The following is a 20,495-nucleotide window of genomic DNA, read 5'->3' on the forward strand; positions in this document are numbered from 1 at the left end:
ACTATTTTCCTTGTTCCTCCATCTGGATTTCGTATATAAAACGCGAAAACAACGATCATTGTTCCACACAGAGAATAACCAGCGAAAATTTAAATTCCAGAGAAAAGAGCTTTATTTGATTAATTTTCCAACAGAATCGACAAAATCCAAAAACCTCGACTTCTTCGTCTTCAAAAATCCCCTGTTGATCATGGCAGCTGTAATTGCAAGGTCAAACACGCGCCTGAGGCCGCTCTGAAAGCAGTGTCAAAAATCCACAAATCAGGGAGGAAGCATTTACTTGATTGATGGCAGAGCACTCGACGATATCGTCGAATAATTTTGATTTCTTGACCTTGAGAATGTCTTTTGATTTGACCATCTTATCGTGTGGCAAAAGGTTGAGTTTTGCACTGATGTCGCCGAAGAGATCTGATTTTGTGCCGACCAGAATTATCGGACAAGTTGGATTGTTTTTGCGGATTTCTGGATGCCATTTGTACTGTCAGAAGCTCAATACTGAAGGAAGTTTTGAGAAAAAGAGCGGGTTTCGACAACCTGAGTGAAAAACCTGAGTCAGGGTCTGACTGCTCTTTAATAAAACCCGCGCAGGCTTTTAAAAAATTGATAGTAAAATATTTTTTCGAAAGCGCTATGCGACTTTATTTAAAAAAAAGCCGCTGCGCGGCTTTCTATAAAGATCAGTCAGACCCTGACTCAGATTTTCCACTCAGCTTGCCGAGCCTAGAAGAGAAAGCAGTCTCAATCTTCATTGAAAGCTTTTCCTGTGCATTCTGCAACGAATTGAGCGAATCTAGCGCAAAGCAGCAAAGAATACAATCAGCTTGTGGATAAGCAAAGACTCGTAAACGTTCGTGTTCATCTAAAAAGTCAGGGTCATAAAATCGCAACTCCTCGAATTAGTGATTCGAAATCTGTCACCTTGTCCGGCTGTGTCGGTGATTTCGAGGGAATAAGATTTGTCCTCGACGTTTATGTTGTAGCAGTATGTGTCGTACATTGTTGGTTGATAATTTGATGACCATCTTTTCTAGGTTTGACATTCTTCTTCTAATATATTTTACGAAAGGCAAAACGACAGAAAATCGTCATTTTTGACCAAAAATATGGCCAAAAATGAGAATTATCTTCTTCATAAAATCAAAATTTATTGATCAAACCTATCCCTATCCGCAGCATAACTCAACAAAAGCGAGGTTTTTCCAATAAATCCATCCCCGACCAAAACTATTCTCAATTTTCTCTGTCTTCTCGTCGACGCATCCTTCTTCTTCGTACTATCAGTAAAAGTCACTTGTTTTCTCTTGTCCATTCTCCTTGATTTCGCCGTCGAGAAGTGCCATATAAAATAATGACCGCGGAAATGATTCTCTTTGTTTCAAATCCGCGAAAGTTTGAAGAGCTGCGCCCGGCCCAGCTCGCACGTCTTCAGCGCATAAAAGACCAACACTTGGCGCTTAGAGATAAGCAGCCGATCATCGTTTTTTGCTAGTGTCTTTGCGATTGGTATCAACGAAGAGAATAAAAATTGAGATTGGAAAATGATTAACTAATGAGACATTAGAGTTAAAATAAGTACTTACTAATTATAAGTAATAAGTTACAAGAGGGATTTCTTGGCGAAATCGTTTTGCGATGAAAATCCTTGTTTTTTTACTACCGATTCGGTAGTACCGACTAAACAATAAATAACATAATATTTCATTAAGGCTCATTCACAGTTTTTATGGAATTACATCAAATTTGTGGACATTTATCAGATTTAAAAGGGTTAATTTGGGACATATTCAAAAAAGAGGGTATCGAATTCGTGGACATTTTTCGTCAATGGATATCTTTGACTCCTAAATTAATGGTCAAACTCTAGTTATTGAAGCTAATTTTATCTGCAAACAATTGTTTTTCGTCAAAAATCTCAATTTTTGTTAAGAGATACGTCATTAGCTTTCTTGTATTTTTTTTTTCTTATTATTATTATTTGGAAAAATCATCGATTTTACCTTCTCGGAAAAAATTTAAAATTGGGACATTTTTTTCGAAGCTCTGTATCAAATTCGTGGACATTTTTCAAAATCTAGGGGACAAAAAATGTCCACGAATTCCATAAATAACTGTATATAGGAGTTTATGACAAATGAGAAAATGATTGCAAATTAATAACAAAAAAAAACTGTATTAAATAATATATAGCTTCAGAAATTTGCTGAAAAATCATGAATTAAATTCCGTTAAACTCGTAAGTAAGTCAAACATTTGGTTGGAATCTCCTTCGCAGACTTCAAACGCGAGATTGACATCGTGTTCGTCGAATCCCATCTAGATTTGGAGAATCTTATGTACGAAAGAATAGTTAAGTCATACCTCTATAAAATGTGCGATGCATCGTTCTTGTTTGTCTTGCATCAATCCTTTCACATTCTTATCTTCACGTTTGTCATTATCTTCCTGAGGAATGAGCTGAGAGACCCCTCTTGAAGAGAGATCAAGACGTCTATGGTCCGATGGCGCCGTCGATTTTGATGATTCTGTAGGATTCAGACAATCTCTAGCAAAAATTCTTAATTGATGCAAATTCAGACCATCTAGATGCTCGGTAAGTCTCGCGATCGCACATTCGTATTCTAACATTTCGGTGTGAGTTCTGACATTTTGTCCAAACGTGTTCATTGCATCTGATATGATTCTGTTTTTCAAATCTTCTGTTTCTTTTTCAATTTTTTCTTTTTGAAGTTCCAATTTATAATTGATTTTATCAAGACTTATTGCAAGTTTCGCAAACGATGATTCTAGTTTTGCGATTTTGGCTGGATTACAGTCATTTTCTTTGGGTAAGGACAACAGATCTGATCCAACCATATTAATTAAATCATGAGATTGATTTTGATTTTTGCGAGGCGACACAAATTTGAAGAGCTCCTTTAGCGCTTAATGAAAAAAGTTGAAACTTATGTAGCGTCATGAATAATTACTTTTTGTGACCTGCGGTATCTTATCTTTCTTCTGTTTGTCGTTTGACAAATGATTATCTACGAAGAAGGTTCAAAGATAGAATAAATACAGTCGACTCTGGCAATTACGAGTAGCATATTTACGAGTATTTTAATTATTTTTTAAGCACGATTGTTAAATAATTGAACCAACTATCATCATATGAAACAAATTTCGTGTTGCGTCTTCGTAGTTGTTCATTGAACTGGGCTTAGAATTCTCCGAATCAATTAGTTCGAGTGAGTAAGCCTTCGGTAAAAGATACCATTTTTCTTTCTCCATACAACCGAACTTTTCATTCACCATTTCCAATACACTGTCTTCATAGAAAAGAATTGCCTGTCCATTTTTGATGTTATGATAATCATATTCGGCAGCTGATATATAATACGGATTCGTCAGCGGTATTCGAAGTATTGGTGGAGACTTATCCGAAAACTGGGTGTTTTGAATAACAAACTCATCATTTTCGATTCGGTCGATTGTCATCTGGTGGAAATCCGGACCCTCGCTGTTCTTGCAAATAAATGCGCCTGTGACGGTTAGAGGTCTTATGAATTTAAATTTTGGATGGAGAAAGCCTAAATTGAAAAATCAATTTTCAAACATCGATATTTCAAATTTTTACAAGAATATACATTTCTATACTCACATTTCGAATAGATGCAAACTGAAGGAGGCATTGGATCAGGAAGAATATTTTCCAATCTACTGTTACACCCAAGCTCACGAATAATGTCCCAACCACTAGGCATAAGATATGTTTTCATGCAGATTCGTTTTAAAAGAAGTTCAATATCAACTGTTTGATGTTCTATCTCTTCATTGCGATGATTGATGTTGAGTCCAGCTGTGCTTCTTGGATAGACGATCATAGTCAAAGTAAGGAGAATATTTTCAAACGAAACATCAACCTGATGCGACTCGGGTAAGTCATTTTTGATTGCGTGCATAAGAAGGACTGTTAATGAGACTGGTCCGCAAAGCTGAGATTCTTTCTGATTGAAAATTTCATTCGGCAAATTTTCCATATCAACTGCGACAAATTTCGTTATCTTCTTTTTCATTGTTGATGTTGTACAAGATTTTGTAATATTAACTTCTAGGGCGAAGTAATGTGAGTCATAATCATCTTCATCAAACATAAAAAAATTTTCTTTGAAAAGGAATTTTCATGACTGTAAAAAAATTTTGACGATTTCTCAAGCTAATGTTAATGATTATTCATAATTATTATTCATAAATTTGTCATTATAGATTTCGACTTCAAATAAATCATAAAGTGAAAAGACCTAAGCTGGAAGAGTGACGATTTTTCTATCAAAGTCAGACGACTTGTCATAATCAAGGCCAAGACCGATATGATTAAAAACGCCATCGATTGGAGTATTACGGAAAGCTTTATTTGGCCCGAGACATTCCTTTAAATATGGTTTAAATATTTTATGTATTCATTTAATTCTTTTTTAATATTTCAATATAATATTTTTCCATAATATTTATGATATTTGTTATATATATAATATACATATAAAGTATATATATAAGGTCTCCACGCAAAAAAAATACTCAAACCGGGAGCAGTCTTTTGAATTTCAAAGTTTAAAAGCTCTTTTTGTAGCATTTGAGATGAGGAATCAGAATCTTCAATAAAAATGGTAGGTGCAAAAAGAAATTCTAGAGAAAATTTTGATTCTAGATATTTCCGGTCTGATTTCAATCGCGATTATCTCTTAAATTTCTTTTTGCATCTACGATTTTTATTGGAGATTTAAAATCAGCAGCTCAAGATCTACGCATATACACATATATATATGTGCGTATAAAGTTCAGTAGTTTCACTTCAACAGGCACTGAAGATGGTATCAAACCGAAAACGTTCTGCCGAAATCTACTAATTAACTCATCAACATTTATCTGAAAGATGTCATTTACAAACTCATATCTAATATATATAAGAAATTCGTAAGGTTGTACGATACCTTTACAATTTTATCAATTTTATGCCATTCTATCTGGGTAACTGGTTTATATAAAAGTGTCCAAGCAGTCCACCAATCACAAGATAAAAAGATCCAAAGTGAATGAAAAGCGAACATCCCTGTTGATATTTGCTGCTGAGCGGCAAAGCCAGGAGAACCAGCATCTTAGTTAAGTCAGATCCTAAGAGTTTCGAAATCAATTTTTACTTACATAAACGGGGCGACATTCTTTGCGAGCCGCGTCTTACATATCCCATTTGAAAAACTCCACGTCTTCCTGAAAGATCAGTAGTTAGTCCGAAGTCACAAAGTTTCGGAACACTGCCAAACATCAAAATATTTTCCATTTTCAGGTCGTAATGATAAATGGTTAGAGACCGCAAATACTCAATTGCACTTGAAATCTCGATTGATATTTTTTGGCGAGCATGAACATCCAATTCCTCAACTATGCGTTCGCCATCATCATCATGCTCATTGCCTTGTGGCTCAAGTTTTTCTCGAAGTGTTCCATCTGCTTTTTCCATTATAGTTATCCAGCCTACACAATCCTGCTGTATCTTATCAGAATCATGATAAAGCTCGACATTGACAAAATTTTGAACAATATTATTGTGGAAAGGGATCTTGAGATCGTCATCTTTATCAATATACGCGTTTCCATTACGGTCATGGTTTATAGAAAACATCTTTATGAAGTTTTGAATGATACTTGAAGCAGCCTTAATTATTTTTTAAAACAATTTTTTACAATCAACAACTTAAATATTTTACATAATAATTAAAATTGAGCATAATCATCTTCTTCCTTGTCTATTTGTATTTTAAAATTCTTAGGAATATTTAGCTCTTTCTTAATTATTCTTTTTGTAAAACCTCGCTTGTTTCTCATTACCATTTCATTTTTGACATCAAAGTTAATTTTTTCAGTAGCTTGCTCAAAGTCTACAAAAAAAATTAGAAATTTTAAAATACGATTATTATTACCGCATGACAAATGAATTTCATGATGAGTCCTTTCATACGAGAATTTTTCTGTGAAAAGCAATGGATCAAAATTTTGAACACGTATTGCCAACTCAAGTCCATCAAAATTTTCACCGAGGACTAATGCTTCCCCGCCTTCTCTTAAGACTGACAATTCTCGATTGTCAATTTTCCATGTTCCATATTCTTCTTCCATGTCCCAGCGATCGATGCGAATATTCACAAGATGAGGATTCTCCGCAAGAATATGTTTTTGAAATTTCGTAATCTCAACAACTGCGAGCTTTTTTTCATCGGCATCAAACAAATGCAATTTGTCTCCGGCAAAAATCATAAATCGCCACCTGTTAGCAATCAATATTGGTGCGGGAGAATACGGGGAAAAATCGTATCTTTCGATTGACGAAATAACCTGGCATTTTGGAGTTTTCGTGGACTCTCTCTTCAGCTTTGGTATATTTTCTGCCAGCCATCGTCTTACTCGGTTTCTGCTTAGTTCTTGTGGGAAATTTTCTTGAAGTGACATCAAATTGAAAAAATCATGAAACCTACAAGGACGTTTTTGAGAAAGGAGAACTTTTGATGATTGACTTGTCGCCTTTTCGTTCTTGAATACAGTTTAATGCGTACAATATTTGACTCTCAGCTTTTAAATTTTTTGTTTTTTTATTTTAAGAGGCGTCACAAGTTCTCAAAGCCGACTAAGTCTCTTGCAATGAATCCTACAGTCCATTCAGCAGAAAGAATCGCACGATTTTTGCGATTGCGCATCGTTTTACGTCATAAGGTTCGTAAAGAATGACATTGGTGTAATGATTACATATGTTATGTTATATCTATAAAATGTTTTTCGATAACTCCAACAGAACTTGCATGCAAAATAGATGTTATTTATAAGTTTTTGAAAAACCATGGTTTTCGGATAATTCGAATCTGAAAATTTTTTTACTCTGGAATATTCGAAACGTTAAATCAACAGAAGCTGATAGCTGCAAGCTAGTAGCTATAAAGTTCACACACCAAAAATGTAATGAAATCAAGCGTCAAATCCGCCGTTTTGTCCTCAACTCTTTCTTCTTATTTCGGTCCTTTCAGATCTCTTCCGTAAAACAATATTTATACTTCTTTGTAAAAAAAAACTCGACAATCTTACAGATTTCTCGGCTCAGACCAACAATGAGAGAATTTGGTCCCGCAACATTATTTTTCGGTGCCTTTTTTAGGATTTCTAATGCTCAATTTGAAACACTAGATTTTCTCTTTGACCTCAATGAGAAACGGCCAGAGTTTTCTCCAGCTGATAGAATCGAGCTCAATCTCGACGAAGGGACCCTTATCGGCTACGAGACGACCTCACAAGTTTTGCGAGGCACAAAATACCAGTTTTTCAAGCAGATTCCTTATGCAAAGTCTCCCGAGGGCTCCCGCCGTTTTCGAAAGCCAGAGCCGATCGAGCAATTCGAAGGAGGAGTTTACGATTCTGTTTCCCCAGGAAAAGCAATAAACGCCTGCCCTGGGTACTCTTTTGGGCCTGATGCGCTTTTACCCGCGCTAGAAGATGGCGTCATTACCGAAAACTGTCTTGCCATGGACATTTATCGCCCGGCGAGGACTAACAAAACAGATCTTCCAATTTTTATCTGGATTCACGGAGGAGGTCTCTTTTCCGGAACATCAGCGTACTATCACTTCGCCCGGTTGGCGCAAGAAGACATCATCATTGCAGCGATTCAATACAGACTCGGTATTCATGGCTTTCTCAGCTCTTACAGTCCTGATGGACTGACGGATACTCCTGGTAATTTCGGACTCTTGGATCAGCAAGCAGCGATTGAGTTTGTTCACCGAAACGCTAGAAACCTCGGAGGCGATCCGAATAAAATAACCATCGGTGGGGAGTCTGCTGGCGCCTGGTCCGTAGGGTTCCAGTTGCTAAGTGACAAATCAGCGGGTATGATCAAAACTGCTATTTCTCAATCTGGCTTGGCAACCTTTGACATGTCCCCACAAGAGTCAGAATATGGAAATATGGCGATAAAGAACCTCTGCGAGAAAACAAGCTCGATGATTGACTCTCCCTTGAACTGCTCAGAAAGCACTGAAGAAATTGTTGATCAATTCCGTGGCTTGAACACGACTGAAATTCTGAAGCTTCAATTAGCGGACCAAGCATGTTTGTTGGAATTTCCGAATCATCCGGATTGGGCACCAGTTGCTTTCGATGGAGAGTTCTTTACGGAAAACGCGAAGAAAAAACTCGAAGAAGGAAGAGTAGCAGAAAACGTCAATTATGTGATTGGAGCAAATTCGTTTGAAGGAAGCTTGATTTGGTACATTCTCTTGGGTTACTATGGAGATGCTGCCGTCACTACATATGCTTAGGGATCCTCGAACTCGGATAACTTTCTAAATATTTTTTATATTACCACTCATTCGATTGACATTAGTTGAATCCTTATGAAGATGATCGACTGAAAGTCTTCGACAATCTTGCTGGCTACAACCTCGCTAATGATGAAATAACAACAAGCAAACGCGTGAGATTTATCCCAGAAGAAGACCGAGAAGAAGTCTTTGAAAACTATTTCAGGAAATTGATATTTACTAAAAACTAACTGTCAGTTTTGACCGTTTTCATATCGTATGAACAGACTCATGAGCGACGAACCGTGGTTGAACTGTGATGACATCAAAAACTGCACCGCTCAAGAGTACCAGATTTTAGCTGCAAAGATCATGGGTGAAATGGCCTTTGTTCTTCCATCTTTTGAGCATGCTCTTCTTTACTCTGACCAATCCGCAGAAGTTTCAGTTTATTATCTGAATGTCGATATGCTCTACGATGCGTTTATTTAGGGTTTCCAATCGATTAAAAATCATTAAGTCTATCAGTTGAAAACCGATCAAAGGGAGACATCATTTCCCATTCCAGCAGCTGGCCATGCTGAAGACCTCATGTTCATGATGGATGTTCCAAATATGGAGGTAGAATATGATGAAGGAAGCGTTAATTTGACTCTCTGGGAAATTCTTCACAGCCCTTCCGAAAATCCATATCCGCCAAAAGAATATATGATTCAAATGGCAGACATCTTCATCAACCATTGGGCTTCTATCATCAAGGTTTGAAATCAATCTTTGGAGGGAGCTCTAGAATTCTCTGTTTCGCTAAATTTGTATTCTCAGAGCGGAAAACCCGAATCGTCTTGGAATCAGTTCACCCGCGAAAACATGAATTATGTTGAATGGACCAACAACGACACCCATGCTCTGGAAGTCATGCACTCTGGCCTTCCACCAACAATCAAATATATGATTGAAACTTATGGTCCTCAAGAGACGAGTTCGGCCTTCCCTGTATCCAACTGTATCCTGCTAGTTTTACTAACCCTGACTCTTTCCATAACTTTCTAACTATAATAAATTATTATTAATAATAGAAGTCTCGATATCCGTCTTATTTATTCGCCACTTTTAAAATAGCACAGAGGAGAGAATTTTTCAGTTGGATCGAATTTCTTGACCTCCTTATTCGCTGACATAGCACAGCACTCATCTTCTCGGCAAAAAGTTGGGCTCCAAACTTCATGCTTAAAATTTTCAGCGAAATATTTCTTTGAATTTCATACATTTCGAAGAGATATAAAGTCGATCTCAGTAACGTTCAAAAACTTCAAAACATTTGGGTCTGAGACTCGCTCGGCTAATGATTTCATGGAAGCCATCATGATCGGAGGCACAATGGCGCACGCTTGATCCATTGGTAGCATCATGAGGTAATTGAAGTGGAGGTTTGGTTTGCACTCGTACATGGCAATCTTTTATAGGGTCTTATGAAAATATCTATCAGTTGAGCATTCGTTATGGATAGGGATTCTCACGGAAAAAAAATTGTACTCAATTTTCGTGAAACTTTCACACTAGATCTAATTTTTTCCGCTGATTCTAAATATGCAAAAATCATTGTCAAATTCTGAGGTAGTGGCAAGCTATAGCCTATAGCCGATAAGATCGGTAGGTGGTAAGCCCTAGTATTTGGTTCGTTTTGGAAGTAATCCTTGACTATGAGTTGGCTAATTCTTAGCAAACGGGTAGCTTACCACTTCCGGGAGCTTTTTTGTTCAGATAACCCGCCGTTATTTGTGACAGATTCCCTACAGTAAGTCAAAGTGTGCACCCACCGAGATTATGGGGCGCGCTCATGTTTTTCATGGGCCTCCCGCGGAGCGCGTAAAGCACTACCGCGCCGTCACTTTCAGTCAATCATCGGTTGGTTTCAGAGGTTCTAGGGCTCCCCCGGTTTTCAAACTTACATATGTTCTAAAGAAAGGTCTTTTTTTGAACATATATAAAAATCAGAACTTAAAAAGGTTGGTTAGGGCTTCAAAATGTAGAGAAACCAATTTTTGGGCCGCGCTCGCCGTGCAATGCACTATCGCGCCGCCACCAAGACTCGATCAACGGGACATTTGAAAGCCTTCTAGTTTTTCCCCGGTCTTCAAACTATGAGTCATAGTCTATGACAGACTCTAGAAAAACGTCTGTTCTTTGACATATCTCAAAATCAGAGATTCAAAAGGTCGGTTAGACACATAGAAAGCCGGTTTTCTTTGGATTTTCGAGAAAACTTCGCTTTTTTGATGAAAATTTACGTTTTTGAGGTCAATTTATGAACAAGCGTCATTTTTTCATAAATTCAGAGGTTTTTCACTGAAATTCTTTCAAGTTACGCGAAATAGATTGCCGATTCGGCTTCATTTTATCCAAAAGCTTCATTCTATCCAAAGCTTCATTTTATCCAAATACTTCATTTCATCCAATTTTTTGGATAAAATGAAGCAATTGGATAAAATGATGCTTTTGGATAAAATGAAGCCCAATTTTCAAAAAACCAGAAATTGGATAAAATGAAGCCTCTGGATAAAACGAAGACAAATTTTTTCATGTTCTTATTTGGATAAAATGAAGCATCGGGCTTTAATGAACCTTTTTTTCTGAGAATAACAATTTTTATAAATTGTCTCTGAGACCGATCAATTATAGGACGTTTTCAAAGAAACACCTAATGATTAAAAGTTATATTCAACAACAAATTTATACGAATTTTTGTAATAAAAATAACAAAAACCAACCAAGCGAACTTACGGATGACCGTCCTCGACCTTGTAAAAGTATTGTCAGTGTCGATTCCAGAGTTCCAAAAAACGCAAAATTCTCGCGTGCGCGTGCGTGCGGAGAAATTTAAAATTTCGCGTGCGCGTGCGTGCGCGTGCGGAAACGACTTTCGAACACGCGTGCGCACGCGTGCGTGATCATGCGCGTGCGCAAAAAGGGATAGAATTGTCGAATTTTAGCTTTTTTTAGCCTCTCTAATTTTTTAAATCGTTAAGTATAGAACAATTATTGCTAAAAACAAATCAAAATTGTTTTAAAACATACGAAAACCAAAAATTTTATGTATTTGAATCCACTCTGGAAATTTTTCGGCAAAAATTTCCTAAAAACGCCAAATTTTCTAGGATTTGGAGCACGCGCACGATCACGCACGCGAGCGCGATCCCAATCTTCGCGTGCGCGTGCGTGCGCGTGCGCAACAATTTTCAAAATCCGCGTGCGAGTGCGTGTTTTGGAACTCTGGTCGATTCTAACATGAGGTTGACTGGTTGGGCACGGGAGATACGAGAATCTGAGCGACGGTGGCTTTCAAGGCCTTTTCTGAAAATCAGGTACTCTTGATAAAGGGTTGAAAATAATTTGAAGGGGATAAATCCATGATGTACATTAAGATCTCGACGAGACGATCATTTTTATGTATCGCATGCCATGATAGCTCAGGCGACATGAAAACGCGCCTTATTATAAAGGACAAAAAATGAACTTATGATTGATGATAAATTATGATTCTTCAAAATCAATCTTTATAGAATTTAGAAGAAAAAATTTTTTCGAAAAATTTACTGAGAGGGGGGTCGAGAAGGATCACAAAAACAAAGACATATCAATCTTTCTTATTTTCTTCTTGAAAAGCACAGCTTCATTTTATCCAATTGCTTCATTTCATCCATTTTTTCCGTTCGAAATAAAAGTGGCTTCATTCTATCCATTGACTTCATTTTATCCAAAACTTCATCCTATCCAATGACTTCATTTTATACAATGGCTTCATTTTATCCAATTTCCGGGATTTTTGAAAATTGGGCTTCATCTTATCCAAATGCATCATTTGATCCAATTGCTTCATTTTATCCGAAAAAAAATTTGGATGAAATGAAGTATTTGGATACAATGAAGCTTTGGATAAAATGAAGCTTTCGGATAAAATGAAGCCGAATCGGTCAATTTATGAACAAGCGTCATTTTTTTTCATAAATTCAGAGGTTTTTCACTGAAATTCTTTCAAGTTACGCGAAATAGATTGCCATCATTTTGGGCGAGAAGCGCCTCGCCGCGCGCCGTTTTTCCGTGAGAATCCCTAGTTATGGACCTTTTCCTGGTCTCCCTTGAGAAAAGTCACACATTTTTTCTTACTGTCGTAAGCCATACTCGGGCTCATTTCCATATAATCGGCGTTCCGTGTTTCTCTTGCCAAAGATCCAAAAATTTCTGTGCGCGTCTAAGAATTCTTCACTATCCCTAAATATCGCTTTTGCAATTGAAATATTAGCAAGTTTAGAGCCAGCTTCTTCGCAGTACTCTTTGCTTTCAGCTCGAGTTTTCCGCTCGCGGCCTTGAAAAAAAATATTCAAAAAATTTTCTAATTAAGCTTTACTTGTGAACCAGACGAGTCCTTCAGGAGTTGTGCATTTTCGCAGCGGGTGGGAGCATTCCGGAAAGATAAAATTCAATGCTGTCAGAGTGCTTACAATCGCCAAGAAAAAGAATGAAACTCGAAAGCTCCATTTTCTCGGAGTAAATCGTCCTGTTTGCACTTTTTCATCTTCTTCATTAGTGCTCACAGTTTGAGATTCAGTCATTTGTTTGGTCGAAGAGACGACGGTCTCTTTAAAAGTATTTTCCATCGTAGCTTCTTTAGACATGAACGTCGATATAAGACGGCAAAATGAGAGCTTAAATGTTGAAGCACAAGTCTCTCAGCCGTGAAACACTGTCCTATCAACTTGATACCAGTAATTATTATGAACAACAGAGGCTCTTTTACTAAAGTAATGTTTATTGGAAAGCTTTTGCTCGAATACAATAACCAAAGGAATCATTATTCTGATTCGTTTTTACCGCAATATTTTTCGATTCAACGACCGAAAAGTTCTCGGTTTTCAACGAGAAAATTCGCTGTGAACGGTAAGGGAAAAAGGAGCGCGCTGATAAACAATCTTGTCATAATAAATTTGACTTTGAGTTTCGGAGAGCCGGAGAATTATCAAGAGACTTACATTAGCGAGAAAATAAAAGAATTGAGAAGACCTTTGCCTTTGGAATCATAACGACGTATGAGATGGAAAAATATTCTGACGAAATGTCGATAGAACGCGTGGATAGGAGGATAAGATTTTTGAAACTTGTTGAGTATTTTTCTTATGGAATTGTTTTTTCACTCTCAATTTGTTACCATGTTACTTTGCAGTCACCAGTGCTCATCTTTTCTGGTAAAAAACAGAGTTTCTGACCGGTTTTAATGCTGACTTCAAGGCGCTTTGACGATTCTTTGTGCTGTCTTCATAAGAAAAAAATTGACGAAAATGAATTGATTCCACTATCTTCCGTAAAAACCCCTCCCTGCTCCACTGCAATAACTTTTCGATTTTTACTCAAACTAAAAATCAAATTTCAGAAAAATGGAATCGAGACAAAAATGCAAAGAATAATGAAAATTAATAAGCAACTAAATCTTTGTTATCTTACTGGCATTGCTGCTACAGGTCATTGGTTACTATGATTAATATAATTTTAAACAACTAAAATGAGTCATTTTAAATGACCATGAAAAAGTCTTCCTTTTCACAAAGCTAACTGAAAAGAAATTCACGATTAATGATCCCTACAGCATAAATTATCCTGACCAAAGAAACTTCAGTCCAATTTGGTCGAATTCTCTAGGAGAAACCGATCTATTTGTCGGCATTCCAACTGTCAAAAGAGCTGCGGAAAGCTACCTCAGAGGTACTGGAAAGTTCTTCTTTCCAAATCAACATGAAATATGTTTTAAGACACACTGACTTCAATAAAGAATGATTTGAGGACCTTCAAAGATTCAGAAACCTTCAAAATCTCGATTGTTCTTTTTGTCGGAAAAAGTGACAAAAATTATTTCGACGAACTTGTGGAAGAATATCAAGATGACCTGAGGATCGCTCATTGCTCCGCTCGCTCGCTCGCTCGCTCCGCTCTGAAATTTTTTCGAGTCGAACAACTCGTCGCTTGCTCCGTTATTTTTTTTCGAAAATTTCAACCCTTGCTTAGTGACGATTTCGCGATTCTTATGGCTCCTGATGATTATTACCACAAATATCTTGTCAAGCCGATAAGGTTCGTATTGTGAATATTCAATAAAATAAGCCCAAAAAAGCCCGACTTTTGGCGATTCCATGGAGCGAATGTTCTGGCGAACGATGCAAGCTCTCGACTACATTTTCCTCTGGGAAAGCGCCATCGATTTTCCACTTTATCTTCAACTCGAAGACGACGTTCTAGTCAGCCCTGGTTTCTTCCATTTCATCAGCGGTCATTTGAAAAGCCTTGAAAACCGAAGAGATTGGTTTTCACTCGAGTTTTCGCCGCTTGGCTTCATTGGCAAAATGTTCAATAAAGAAAGTTTGCAGGCGCTGACGCAGTACAGCAAGTTATTTTTTGACGTGAAGCCGATTGATTGGATTTATTGGAGTTATATCAGAATGAAAGTTTGTTCTCCGGAGGTGACGAATCTTTTTCAACTCGAAAAAAACATTAACTTTTAAGTGGGACAAAGACAGATGCGAACGGGAACTTCGAAAAATTGTGATTCCCTGCAGCTCAAGAATTCCACTCCTCAGACATATTGGCTCGATTTCATCCCTCGACGGAAAAGTCCAGAATCTAGTTGACAGGCCGCAAGGAAACCCCGAAGTTTCGAAACTCCGTTGCACTGATAACATCGACTTATCAGAATTGAAAGCAATTTACTAGTAAGTTTTCTTCCTTGATTCCAGTTTCAAAATACTCTTTAGCTCTTCGAAAACAATTAAAGTTTTTTCAATGAAAGACAAGAAAACAACAATTGAAATTTCATTCCGCCACCTTCAGTCGCCAGAAAAGCTCATTTTTTACCATGGCTCCTCCCAAAAGCTTCCTGGCGAGCTGAGTAATCAATCCAAATCGAAAATTCCTTACACAACAAAGATATATGCAGATATTTATGGAGAGGGATGGAAACATGTTCTGGACTTTTTCCAGTGCAATCACGGGAAAGGGCTTAGATTATTTTCAGAGATCTTCAGACTTCTAAGAGTAACAACTTTTTTCTACAAGAAGTCTCTTTCTTGAAATCAAGCCCGACGAAAAGATCCAAAACAACGACACTTGGTGTTAAAACCTCTTGCTCGATGAACAAACTAAGTTCCGAAAAAACTATCATCAAAGCAATCAAAATCGAAGTCTCGAGCGATCATGAACCTTTTCTTCTTCATAAAATTGACATCTTTAGATCATAACCAGAAAATTCCTTCTGAGTTGTTTTTTTTTTATGATGAACATTATTACAATTATTCTAAATCATCCAGCAATGGTTATTTTGTGTAGCATCACGTGAGTTCTTGAAGGAATTGCTAGCCTCAGCGCTTTTACAAGTTTTTTGCTCGGATTGAGTCGTTGAAGATCGCAAAGAAGCTTTCCTTTTTCTTAAAAGTGTCATTCAACTAGAGTTTTTTGGCTGCCGGGGGATTTACCTGAACGGGGGTTTGACCTGGCAGGTAAATCCGACGCTCAGGTCAAAACCCCGTTAGGCAAATCTGACGCCAGGAAAATTCCCCGTTTTGATCAAAGTTTCATTGGGGTGGTGTCTGGAGTCGACAAAAAATCCCGACAAAAAATTTTGTCGAAATACCATAAAAAATTTCCAAATCGGGCTTCGGCTGTCGACCAGAAAATTTCGACAATTTTTTTCCGCGAAACAAAAATGAAACACAAACTGATCCCTCTTTAACCCAGTCAATCAAAAATGAAAGGGATCACAAAATGAAAATTTTGCGATTTTTCCTGTCGAAATTCCATAAAAAATTTTCAAATCGGGCTTGCGCTGTCGAAATTTTTTTGTCGATTCCAGACACCACCCCGTTTCATTCATTCTTAAAAATGATTTTAATAACAATAATTATATTCAAAATCTATCAAAAATCAAATTTTTGCCGATTTTCTAGTTTAGGATTTCTAGTTTTATGACACAGTTTAAGAAAGCCACGTAGCTGAGCATAATTTGAACACTGTATCAAGGGGTCTGGGTCGTGCCCGAAAGGCGATTCATGGGACCGGAAGTTCCGAAATGGGTACCAGAACTCTTCATTTGAGTCATCGGTAGGCTTGAAAAAATGCTAGTAAAATACTACTGACCTGCCATCTAGTGCCAAGGGTTAGGGTTAGGGCTAGAATAGTGAAAGGGGGCGCAAGAATGGCACACTCCACTTTGTGTCGGGGTCAAAACTTCGCACCTGGAAAGAACGAGCAGGATCTCCTGCCGAGCAAATAAGATGCAAGGGTCCGCCGACATGTGCTAACTCCTGCAGAGACTGCTCTCAGCGCAAAATCGGAGCTGCACTCGGCACGAGATGTATGAGCCATTGTCAATGGTCCATTGAGTAAATATGATCACAGGACAGATTGAGCTCAAGATTAGGATCAATCTCAGTCGCGGATAAGCTTCAAATATGAAAAAATTGAAGACTCAAAAATAAAAATTGGTCAATTCTTGCCTCAAGGGGTAATCGAGGGCGTAGATTCCGATTTCGGCGTCAAAACTGACTTCAAAAGATCCCCACCACGGTTTTGGACGAAATGGTCCTCGCACGGACCAAAATTGTTAAAACCAGGGTTAAGGGTATCAAGTAAATATTTTTTAATTAATCTTACCCTACCGAATTGTCATTTTTAGCCGACCCGCAAAAACACCTCAGGAACCCTCACCCTAACCCTAACCAAGAGTAGTCGAAGTGTAATCTAAAGATAGCTAAGCGATAGATATCTACAGTTTTATTTCTTTTTTCAAAACTTCAAGGCATTTCTGCGCGAAAGCTAATTTTTCGACTCTCGTGAGGTGTAAAATAACTAGGATGGCCACACAAAAAAATCTTATTATTCGTATCCTTAATCTTATCCTTATTTCGCCAATCGTAAGCTAAAAATTAGGCAAGATTTGTCCAACTTATATTTTTTCGCATTATTGTCAATAATTTATCGAGACTTATACGCGGCTGAGCTTGATCCTGATCTTGGACTCAATATGCCCTGTGATCATACACTGTACTTACTCAATGGCTCACACATCTCATGCCGAGTGCAGCTCTGATTTTGCGCTTAGGGCAGTCTCTGCAGGAGTTAGCACATGTCGGCGGACCCTTGCATCCTATTTGCTCGGCTGGAGATCCTGCCCGTTCTTTCCAGGTGCGAAGTTTTGACCCCGACACAAATCTTCGTTTCAACCGGACGGTTTGGTCACTCCTGAGGTTTACACCGTTTTAGTTCACGAAATCCCATTTCCGGGACAAAATTAGACTTTCTAGCGACCCAAGCGGCCACTGTGATGCAGGTCAGCAGCATTTTATAAATCCATTGACGTGTTCTTGAGTCCATTTCGGAACTTCCGGTCCAATAAATTGCCTTGCATGAGACTCCTTCATATTGTGCCAAAATGAAAGCTCAACTTCTTAGCTTTCTAAAGCTGTATCATAAGACCCCTAAGCATCGCTAGAAAAATCGATTATCTAACAACCCTAAAATAATTAATTTTCTAAATAATTAATTGAATCAAAGTCAAGTTGAAGCGTTACATTTTTTCGTTAGAAAAACGGCGCTTTTACCTGAACGGGGATTTGACCTGAGCGTTGAATTTACCTGTCAGGTCAAACCCCCGTTTAGGTAAATCCGACGCCAGGTCAAACCCCCGTTCAGGTAAATCCGCCGGCAGCCGAGTTTTTTTGTATAAAAATACCTTGTTTATCATGAAAACAAGCTTTTCCCGGCGGATTATTTGTCCAACTGGTCTGTTCGCTTGAGGTTATCATGTCAATTTTAATATCAGCTGGAATAATCTGATGAAAATCAATGGTTCCAGAGGTAATAACGAGATTTTGCGGGGACTGAAGATGGCTGAAGTGAAATTCTATCGTGGTGTCTTTTTGAGAAGCTTGGAGAAAAAGACCTCTCTTCCCATAATAAAATTCGAGAACATCCTTTTTGTTCAAGTTAGTCACAATTTTTCCCGCCTCAATCGTCGGATTCAAGTCGCCCAAGTGCGAAATTTTCCCCTGAAGGGATGAAACGCGCCCCACGTGATGAAGAAAGTTCTTTCCGTGAACTGGAACTGCAACTTTGTCCACAAGCGATTTGCATCTCTCCGCGTCGTATGAGGGCAGACAAGCTTTCATTTTCACGAACGCCCAGTAGATCACGTCGATTGGTTTGATTCGATAGAAAAGCTTCGTATAAGTGATGAGATCATGAAGACTAGTTTTTCTGAAGAGCTTTCCAATAAAGCCCATTTCGGAGAACTCAAGTGAGACCCAATCTGGGTCGTCTTTTCTCTGCTGGATTTGCATCATCAGAAATTGGAAGAATCCACGGTCGATGACCAGATCATCCTCAAGCTGAAGAAAGTAGTCGTACTCGAGGCCAATGTTCCACATGAAAAGATAGTCCAGGCATTGCCGGGTTCTCCAGACGATGCGATCGTCTGAATCTCCCCAGTTGTGCTTGATGTCGACAAGATCGGATCCGTAGTAGTCAGAGGGAGCAACCACGATCTTTGTTGTTTCCGATTCGTATTTATCCACGAGCTCGGCATAGTACTCTTCATCATTGGCTACAGAATAAGTAAAACTTGTTTTCATATTGGGAGTACCTCCGACATAAAGTAGAACTTTGATGTCAATAACGTTTGAAAAATTTTCTGTAAAGTGATTAAGGTCATTCAGTAAATACTGCATTGTATCGCTGAGATATTCTTCTCCGTGTCTCTTGATTGTTGGAATCCCGATCAGCAACGTTGGGACTTCAAGTTCTTCCGAAGAGACGTTTGAATCTTCTGGCAGCAAGGGCCCATGCTTGTTATTTAACAATTTTATCAGCAAGAAAGCTGCGAAAATTCCGACAAGAAAAACCCTCGAGTAATCGAAGATTTAAGCATAAATCTCCGGCAAAGTAAGAATATTTCTCTCAATAGCTAAAGATTGCATTCTGATCAACGTCAATAAAATTTTAACAATCGGAGAAAAAGTCACTGAATATTTTCTGCAAGGCAAAGCAGCGCCTTTTGAAAACTGGATCAAATAGCCGAAACGAAGAAATCGGAAGAATACCACCAGTACGCGCACTTTATTGTTAGAAATATAGTTTTTGTTAGGAGAATGTAAGGGTAACGAGAGATTATTAGTTCATAAGAAATCAACAACCGCCAATAGCAGTGAGGAGATTGTCCATGCAGCATTCTTGGGTGTCAGCATCGTAAAGTGTTGATCCGCAACACTGTCTTCCAGTACCGTTCTTGTTCATTTTGTATGGATGGCTACATAACAAAATAAATAAAATAAAAGGCAAGATACTACCGATTCATTCCGGATCCGCAGCATTTTTCTTCAGTTTCTTCCTTGTCGATCTTAATCCGTTTATCTGGATTTTGATGACTACATTGAGATCTACTGAAGCCTCCAAGTTGTTGACTGTGCTCGATTTTCCAGCCATCATCACTATTTTCCGCCTCTCTAAGTCGGAGGGTGAACGCCTTGTCGCACTCACAGATTTGTCTTTTACAGGTTCCTTTTGCATCTCCTTATAAGATTATTAGAGTTTAGACTGAAATGATACTCTTACGGCATTGGATCTCATTATTAAGCTTGTTGACTTTAAATTTGTATTTCGTCTCTGGTTTGCATTCGGCTCCATGGTCCATTTCGGCGCATCTGTAGCATTGTTTTTGACGCTTGCAAACTCTGTCCACATTGTCTTGCTTAAGGTTAGGGTAGGCAAATGCACAGAGTCTCCAAAATCTTCGTATAAGAAAAACGAAAGTTATTGATTACAGAAAACGCTGAGCATTTGCCGAACCTAAACGGAACGCCCATCCCTTTTTGAAGCGGAAAATTTCCCATCTGGAAACACCAGCATCCGTATTGCCAGAATTTCTGGAGCGGATCTTCTGACTTTCCCCTCTTTTCGAACTCTATCACCATGGTGTCGATGTTATCATGTACTAATTCACAGTTGTAAATCGTCTGGAACAAATAAAAATTGATTACCAATTCCCCTTATACGTTCCGATTTATAACTTGTCCTGGTTTATCACGCAAATTCGGTATATCAGAATCAAACATGTCTGATATTTCGTAGTAACCTCTGAAA

The 20,495-nt window shown here is 38.2% G+C and overlaps 7 protein-coding genes and 1 long non-coding RNA gene across 8 annotated transcripts; 3 read left to right on the forward strand and 5 right to left on the reverse strand.

Annotated features, from left to right (window-relative positions):
- Positions 1-173: 173 nt before the first annotated feature.
- Positions 174-479, reverse strand: LOC145711233 (uncharacterized). Its single transcript, XR_014135137.1, has 2 exons — positions 281-479; positions 174-234 (listed from the first exon to the last, which is right to left on the reverse strand). It is a non-coding gene; the product is annotated as an uncharacterized LOC145711233 (long non-coding RNA).
- Positions 480-738: 259 nt separating this feature from the next.
- LOC145704113 (uncharacterized) lies at positions 739-4,140 on the reverse strand. Its single transcript, XM_081781551.1, has 5 exons — positions 3,641-4,140; positions 2,970-3,569; positions 2,362-2,924; positions 922-2,316; positions 739-862 (listed from the first exon to the last, which is right to left on the reverse strand). Exons 1-2 carry the CDS (start codon positions 4,131-4,133, stop codon positions 3,124-3,126), a joined length of 939 nt encoding a protein of 312 aa, XP_081637677.1. The 5' UTR covers positions 4,134-4,140; the 3' UTR covers positions 739-862; positions 922-2,316; positions 2,362-2,924; positions 2,970-3,123.
- Positions 4,141-4,280: 140 nt separating this feature from the next.
- Positions 4,281-5,659, reverse strand: LOC145711770 (uncharacterized). Its single transcript, XM_081789460.1, has 3 exons — positions 5,182-5,659; positions 4,971-5,134; positions 4,281-4,409 (listed from the first exon to the last, which is right to left on the reverse strand). Exons 1-3 carry the CDS (start codon positions 5,657-5,659, stop codon positions 4,281-4,283), a joined length of 771 nt encoding a protein of 256 aa, XP_081645586.1.
- Positions 5,660-7,127: 1,468 nt separating this feature from the next.
- LOC145711771 (fatty acyl-CoA hydrolase precursor, medium chain-like) lies at positions 7,128-8,572 on the forward strand. Its single transcript, XM_081789461.1, has 2 exons — positions 7,128-8,333; positions 8,405-8,572. The coding sequence occupies exons 1-2, from the start codon at positions 7,134-7,136 to the stop codon at positions 8,570-8,572; spliced, it is 1,368 nt and encodes a 455-aa protein (XP_081645587.1). The 5' UTR covers positions 7,128-7,133.
- On the forward strand, positions 8,426-9,371 carry LOC145711772 (uncharacterized). The gene is made up of 2 exons (XM_081789462.1): positions 8,426-9,080; positions 9,144-9,371. The coding sequence occupies exons 1-2, from the start codon at positions 8,913-8,915 to the stop codon at positions 9,369-9,371; spliced, it is 396 nt and encodes a 131-aa protein (XP_081645588.1). The 5' UTR covers positions 8,426-8,912.
- Positions 9,372-13,749: 4,378 nt separating this feature from the next.
- On the forward strand, positions 13,750-15,480 carry LOC145711774 (alpha-1,3-mannosyl-glycoprotein 4-beta-N-acetylglucosaminyltransferase A-like). Its single transcript, XM_081789463.1, has 7 exons — positions 13,750-13,834; positions 13,905-14,075; positions 14,123-14,441; positions 14,482-14,827; positions 14,871-15,076; positions 15,119-15,361; positions 15,420-15,480. The coding sequence occupies exons 1-7, from the start codon at positions 13,768-13,770 to the stop codon at positions 15,478-15,480; spliced, it is 1,413 nt and encodes a 470-aa protein (XP_081645589.1). The 5' UTR covers positions 13,750-13,767.
- On the reverse strand, positions 15,460-19,189 carry LOC145695447 (alpha-1,3-mannosyl-glycoprotein 4-beta-N-acetylglucosaminyltransferase A-like). Its single transcript, XM_081772432.1, has 3 exons — positions 19,000-19,189; positions 18,091-18,960; positions 15,460-15,787 (listed from the first exon to the last, which is right to left on the reverse strand). Exons 1-3 carry the CDS (start codon positions 19,082-19,084, stop codon positions 15,663-15,665), a joined length of 1,080 nt encoding a protein of 359 aa, XP_081628558.1. The 5' UTR covers positions 19,085-19,189; the 3' UTR covers positions 15,460-15,662.
- A 278-nt stretch (positions 19,190-19,467) lies between these two features.
- Positions 19,468-20,210, reverse strand: LOC145695448 (uncharacterized). Its single transcript, XM_081772433.1, has 3 exons — positions 19,968-20,210; positions 19,703-19,925; positions 19,468-19,662 (listed from the first exon to the last, which is right to left on the reverse strand). Exons 1-3 carry the CDS (start codon positions 20,044-20,046, stop codon positions 19,542-19,544), a joined length of 423 nt encoding a protein of 140 aa, XP_081628559.1. The 5' UTR covers positions 20,047-20,210; the 3' UTR covers positions 19,468-19,541.
- Positions 20,211-20,495: the final 285 nt, after the last annotated feature.

The sequence above is a fragment of the Oikopleura dioica genome, chromosome 1 (assembly GCF_907165135.1).
Source record: "Oikopleura dioica chromosome 1, OKI2018_I68_1.0, whole genome shotgun sequence".
Lineage (NCBI taxonomy): Eukaryota > Metazoa > Chordata > Appendicularia > Copelata > Oikopleuridae > Oikopleura > Oikopleura dioica.

Bases quoted from the DNA above. Each gene is read 5' to 3' on its own strand.
- LOC145704113 (XM_081781551.1), bottom strand. From the start codon at position 4,133: ATGTTTGATGAAGATGATTATGACTCACATTACTTCGCCCTAGAAGTT. The intron at 3,570-3,640 runs GTGAGTATAGAA...TTTTCAATTTAG, and splicing joins AGTTTGCATCTATTCGAAAT to GCTTTCTCCATCCAAAATTT.
- LOC145695448 (XM_081772433.1), bottom strand. From the start codon at position 20,046: ATGGACCATGGAGCCGAATGCAAACCAGAGACGAAATACAAATTTAAA. The intron at 19,926-19,967 runs GTAAGAGTATCA...TAATCTTATAAG, and splicing joins TAATAATGAGATCCAATGCC to GAGATGCAAAAGGAACCTGT. The intron at 19,663-19,702 runs GTAGTATCTTGC...TTTGTTATGTAG, and splicing joins TGCGGATCCGGAATGAATCG to CCATCCATACAAAATGAACA.
- LOC145711770 (XM_081789460.1), bottom strand. From the start codon at position 5,659: ATGTTTTCTATAAACCATGACCGTAATGGAAACGCGTATATTGATAAA. The intron at 5,135-5,181 runs GTAAGTAAAAAT...GACTTAACTAAG, and splicing joins AAGAATGTCGCCCCGTTTAT to ATGCTGGTTCTCCTGGCTTT. The intron at 4,410-4,970 runs GTATCGTACAAC...CCATATTTAAAG, and splicing joins AAATTGATAAAATTGTAAAG to GAATGTCTCGGGCCAAATAA.
- LOC145711772 (XM_081789462.1), top strand. From the start codon at position 8,913: ATGTTCATGATGGATGTTCCAAATATGGAGGTAGAATATGATGAAGGA. The intron at 9,081-9,143 runs GTTTGAAATCAA...TTGTATTCTCAG, and splicing joins ATTGGGCTTCTATCATCAAG to AGCGGAAAACCCGAATCGTC.
- LOC145711771 (XM_081789461.1), top strand. From the start codon at position 7,134: ATGAGAGAATTTGGTCCCGCAACATTATTTTTCGGTGCCTTTTTTAGG. The intron at 8,334-8,404 runs GCTTAGGGATCC...GATTGACATTAG, and splicing joins ATGCTGCCGTCACTACATAT to TTGAATCCTTATGAAGATGA.
- LOC145695447 (XM_081772432.1), bottom strand. From the start codon at position 19,084: ATGCAGTATTTACTGAATGACCTTAATCACTTTACAGAAAATTTTTCA. The intron at 18,961-18,999 runs GTACTCCCAATA...CTTATTCTGTAG, and splicing joins AGTTCTACTTTATGTCGGAG to CCAATGATGAAGAGTACTAT. The intron at 15,788-18,090 runs GTATTTTTATAC...GACACTTTTAAG, and splicing joins TTGTTTTCATGATAAACAAG to AAAAAGGAAAGCTTCTTTGC.
- LOC145711774 (XM_081789463.1), top strand. From the start codon at position 13,768: ATGCAAAGAATAATGAAAATTAATAAGCAACTAAATCTTTGTTATCTT. The intron at 14,076-14,122 runs GTACTGGAAAGT...ATATGTTTTAAG, and splicing joins TGCGGAAAGCTACCTCAGAG to ACACACTGACTTCAATAAAG. The intron at 15,362-15,419 runs GCTTAGATTATT...TTTTTCTACAAG, and splicing joins CAGTGCAATCACGGGAAAGG to AAGTCTCTTTCTTGAAATCA.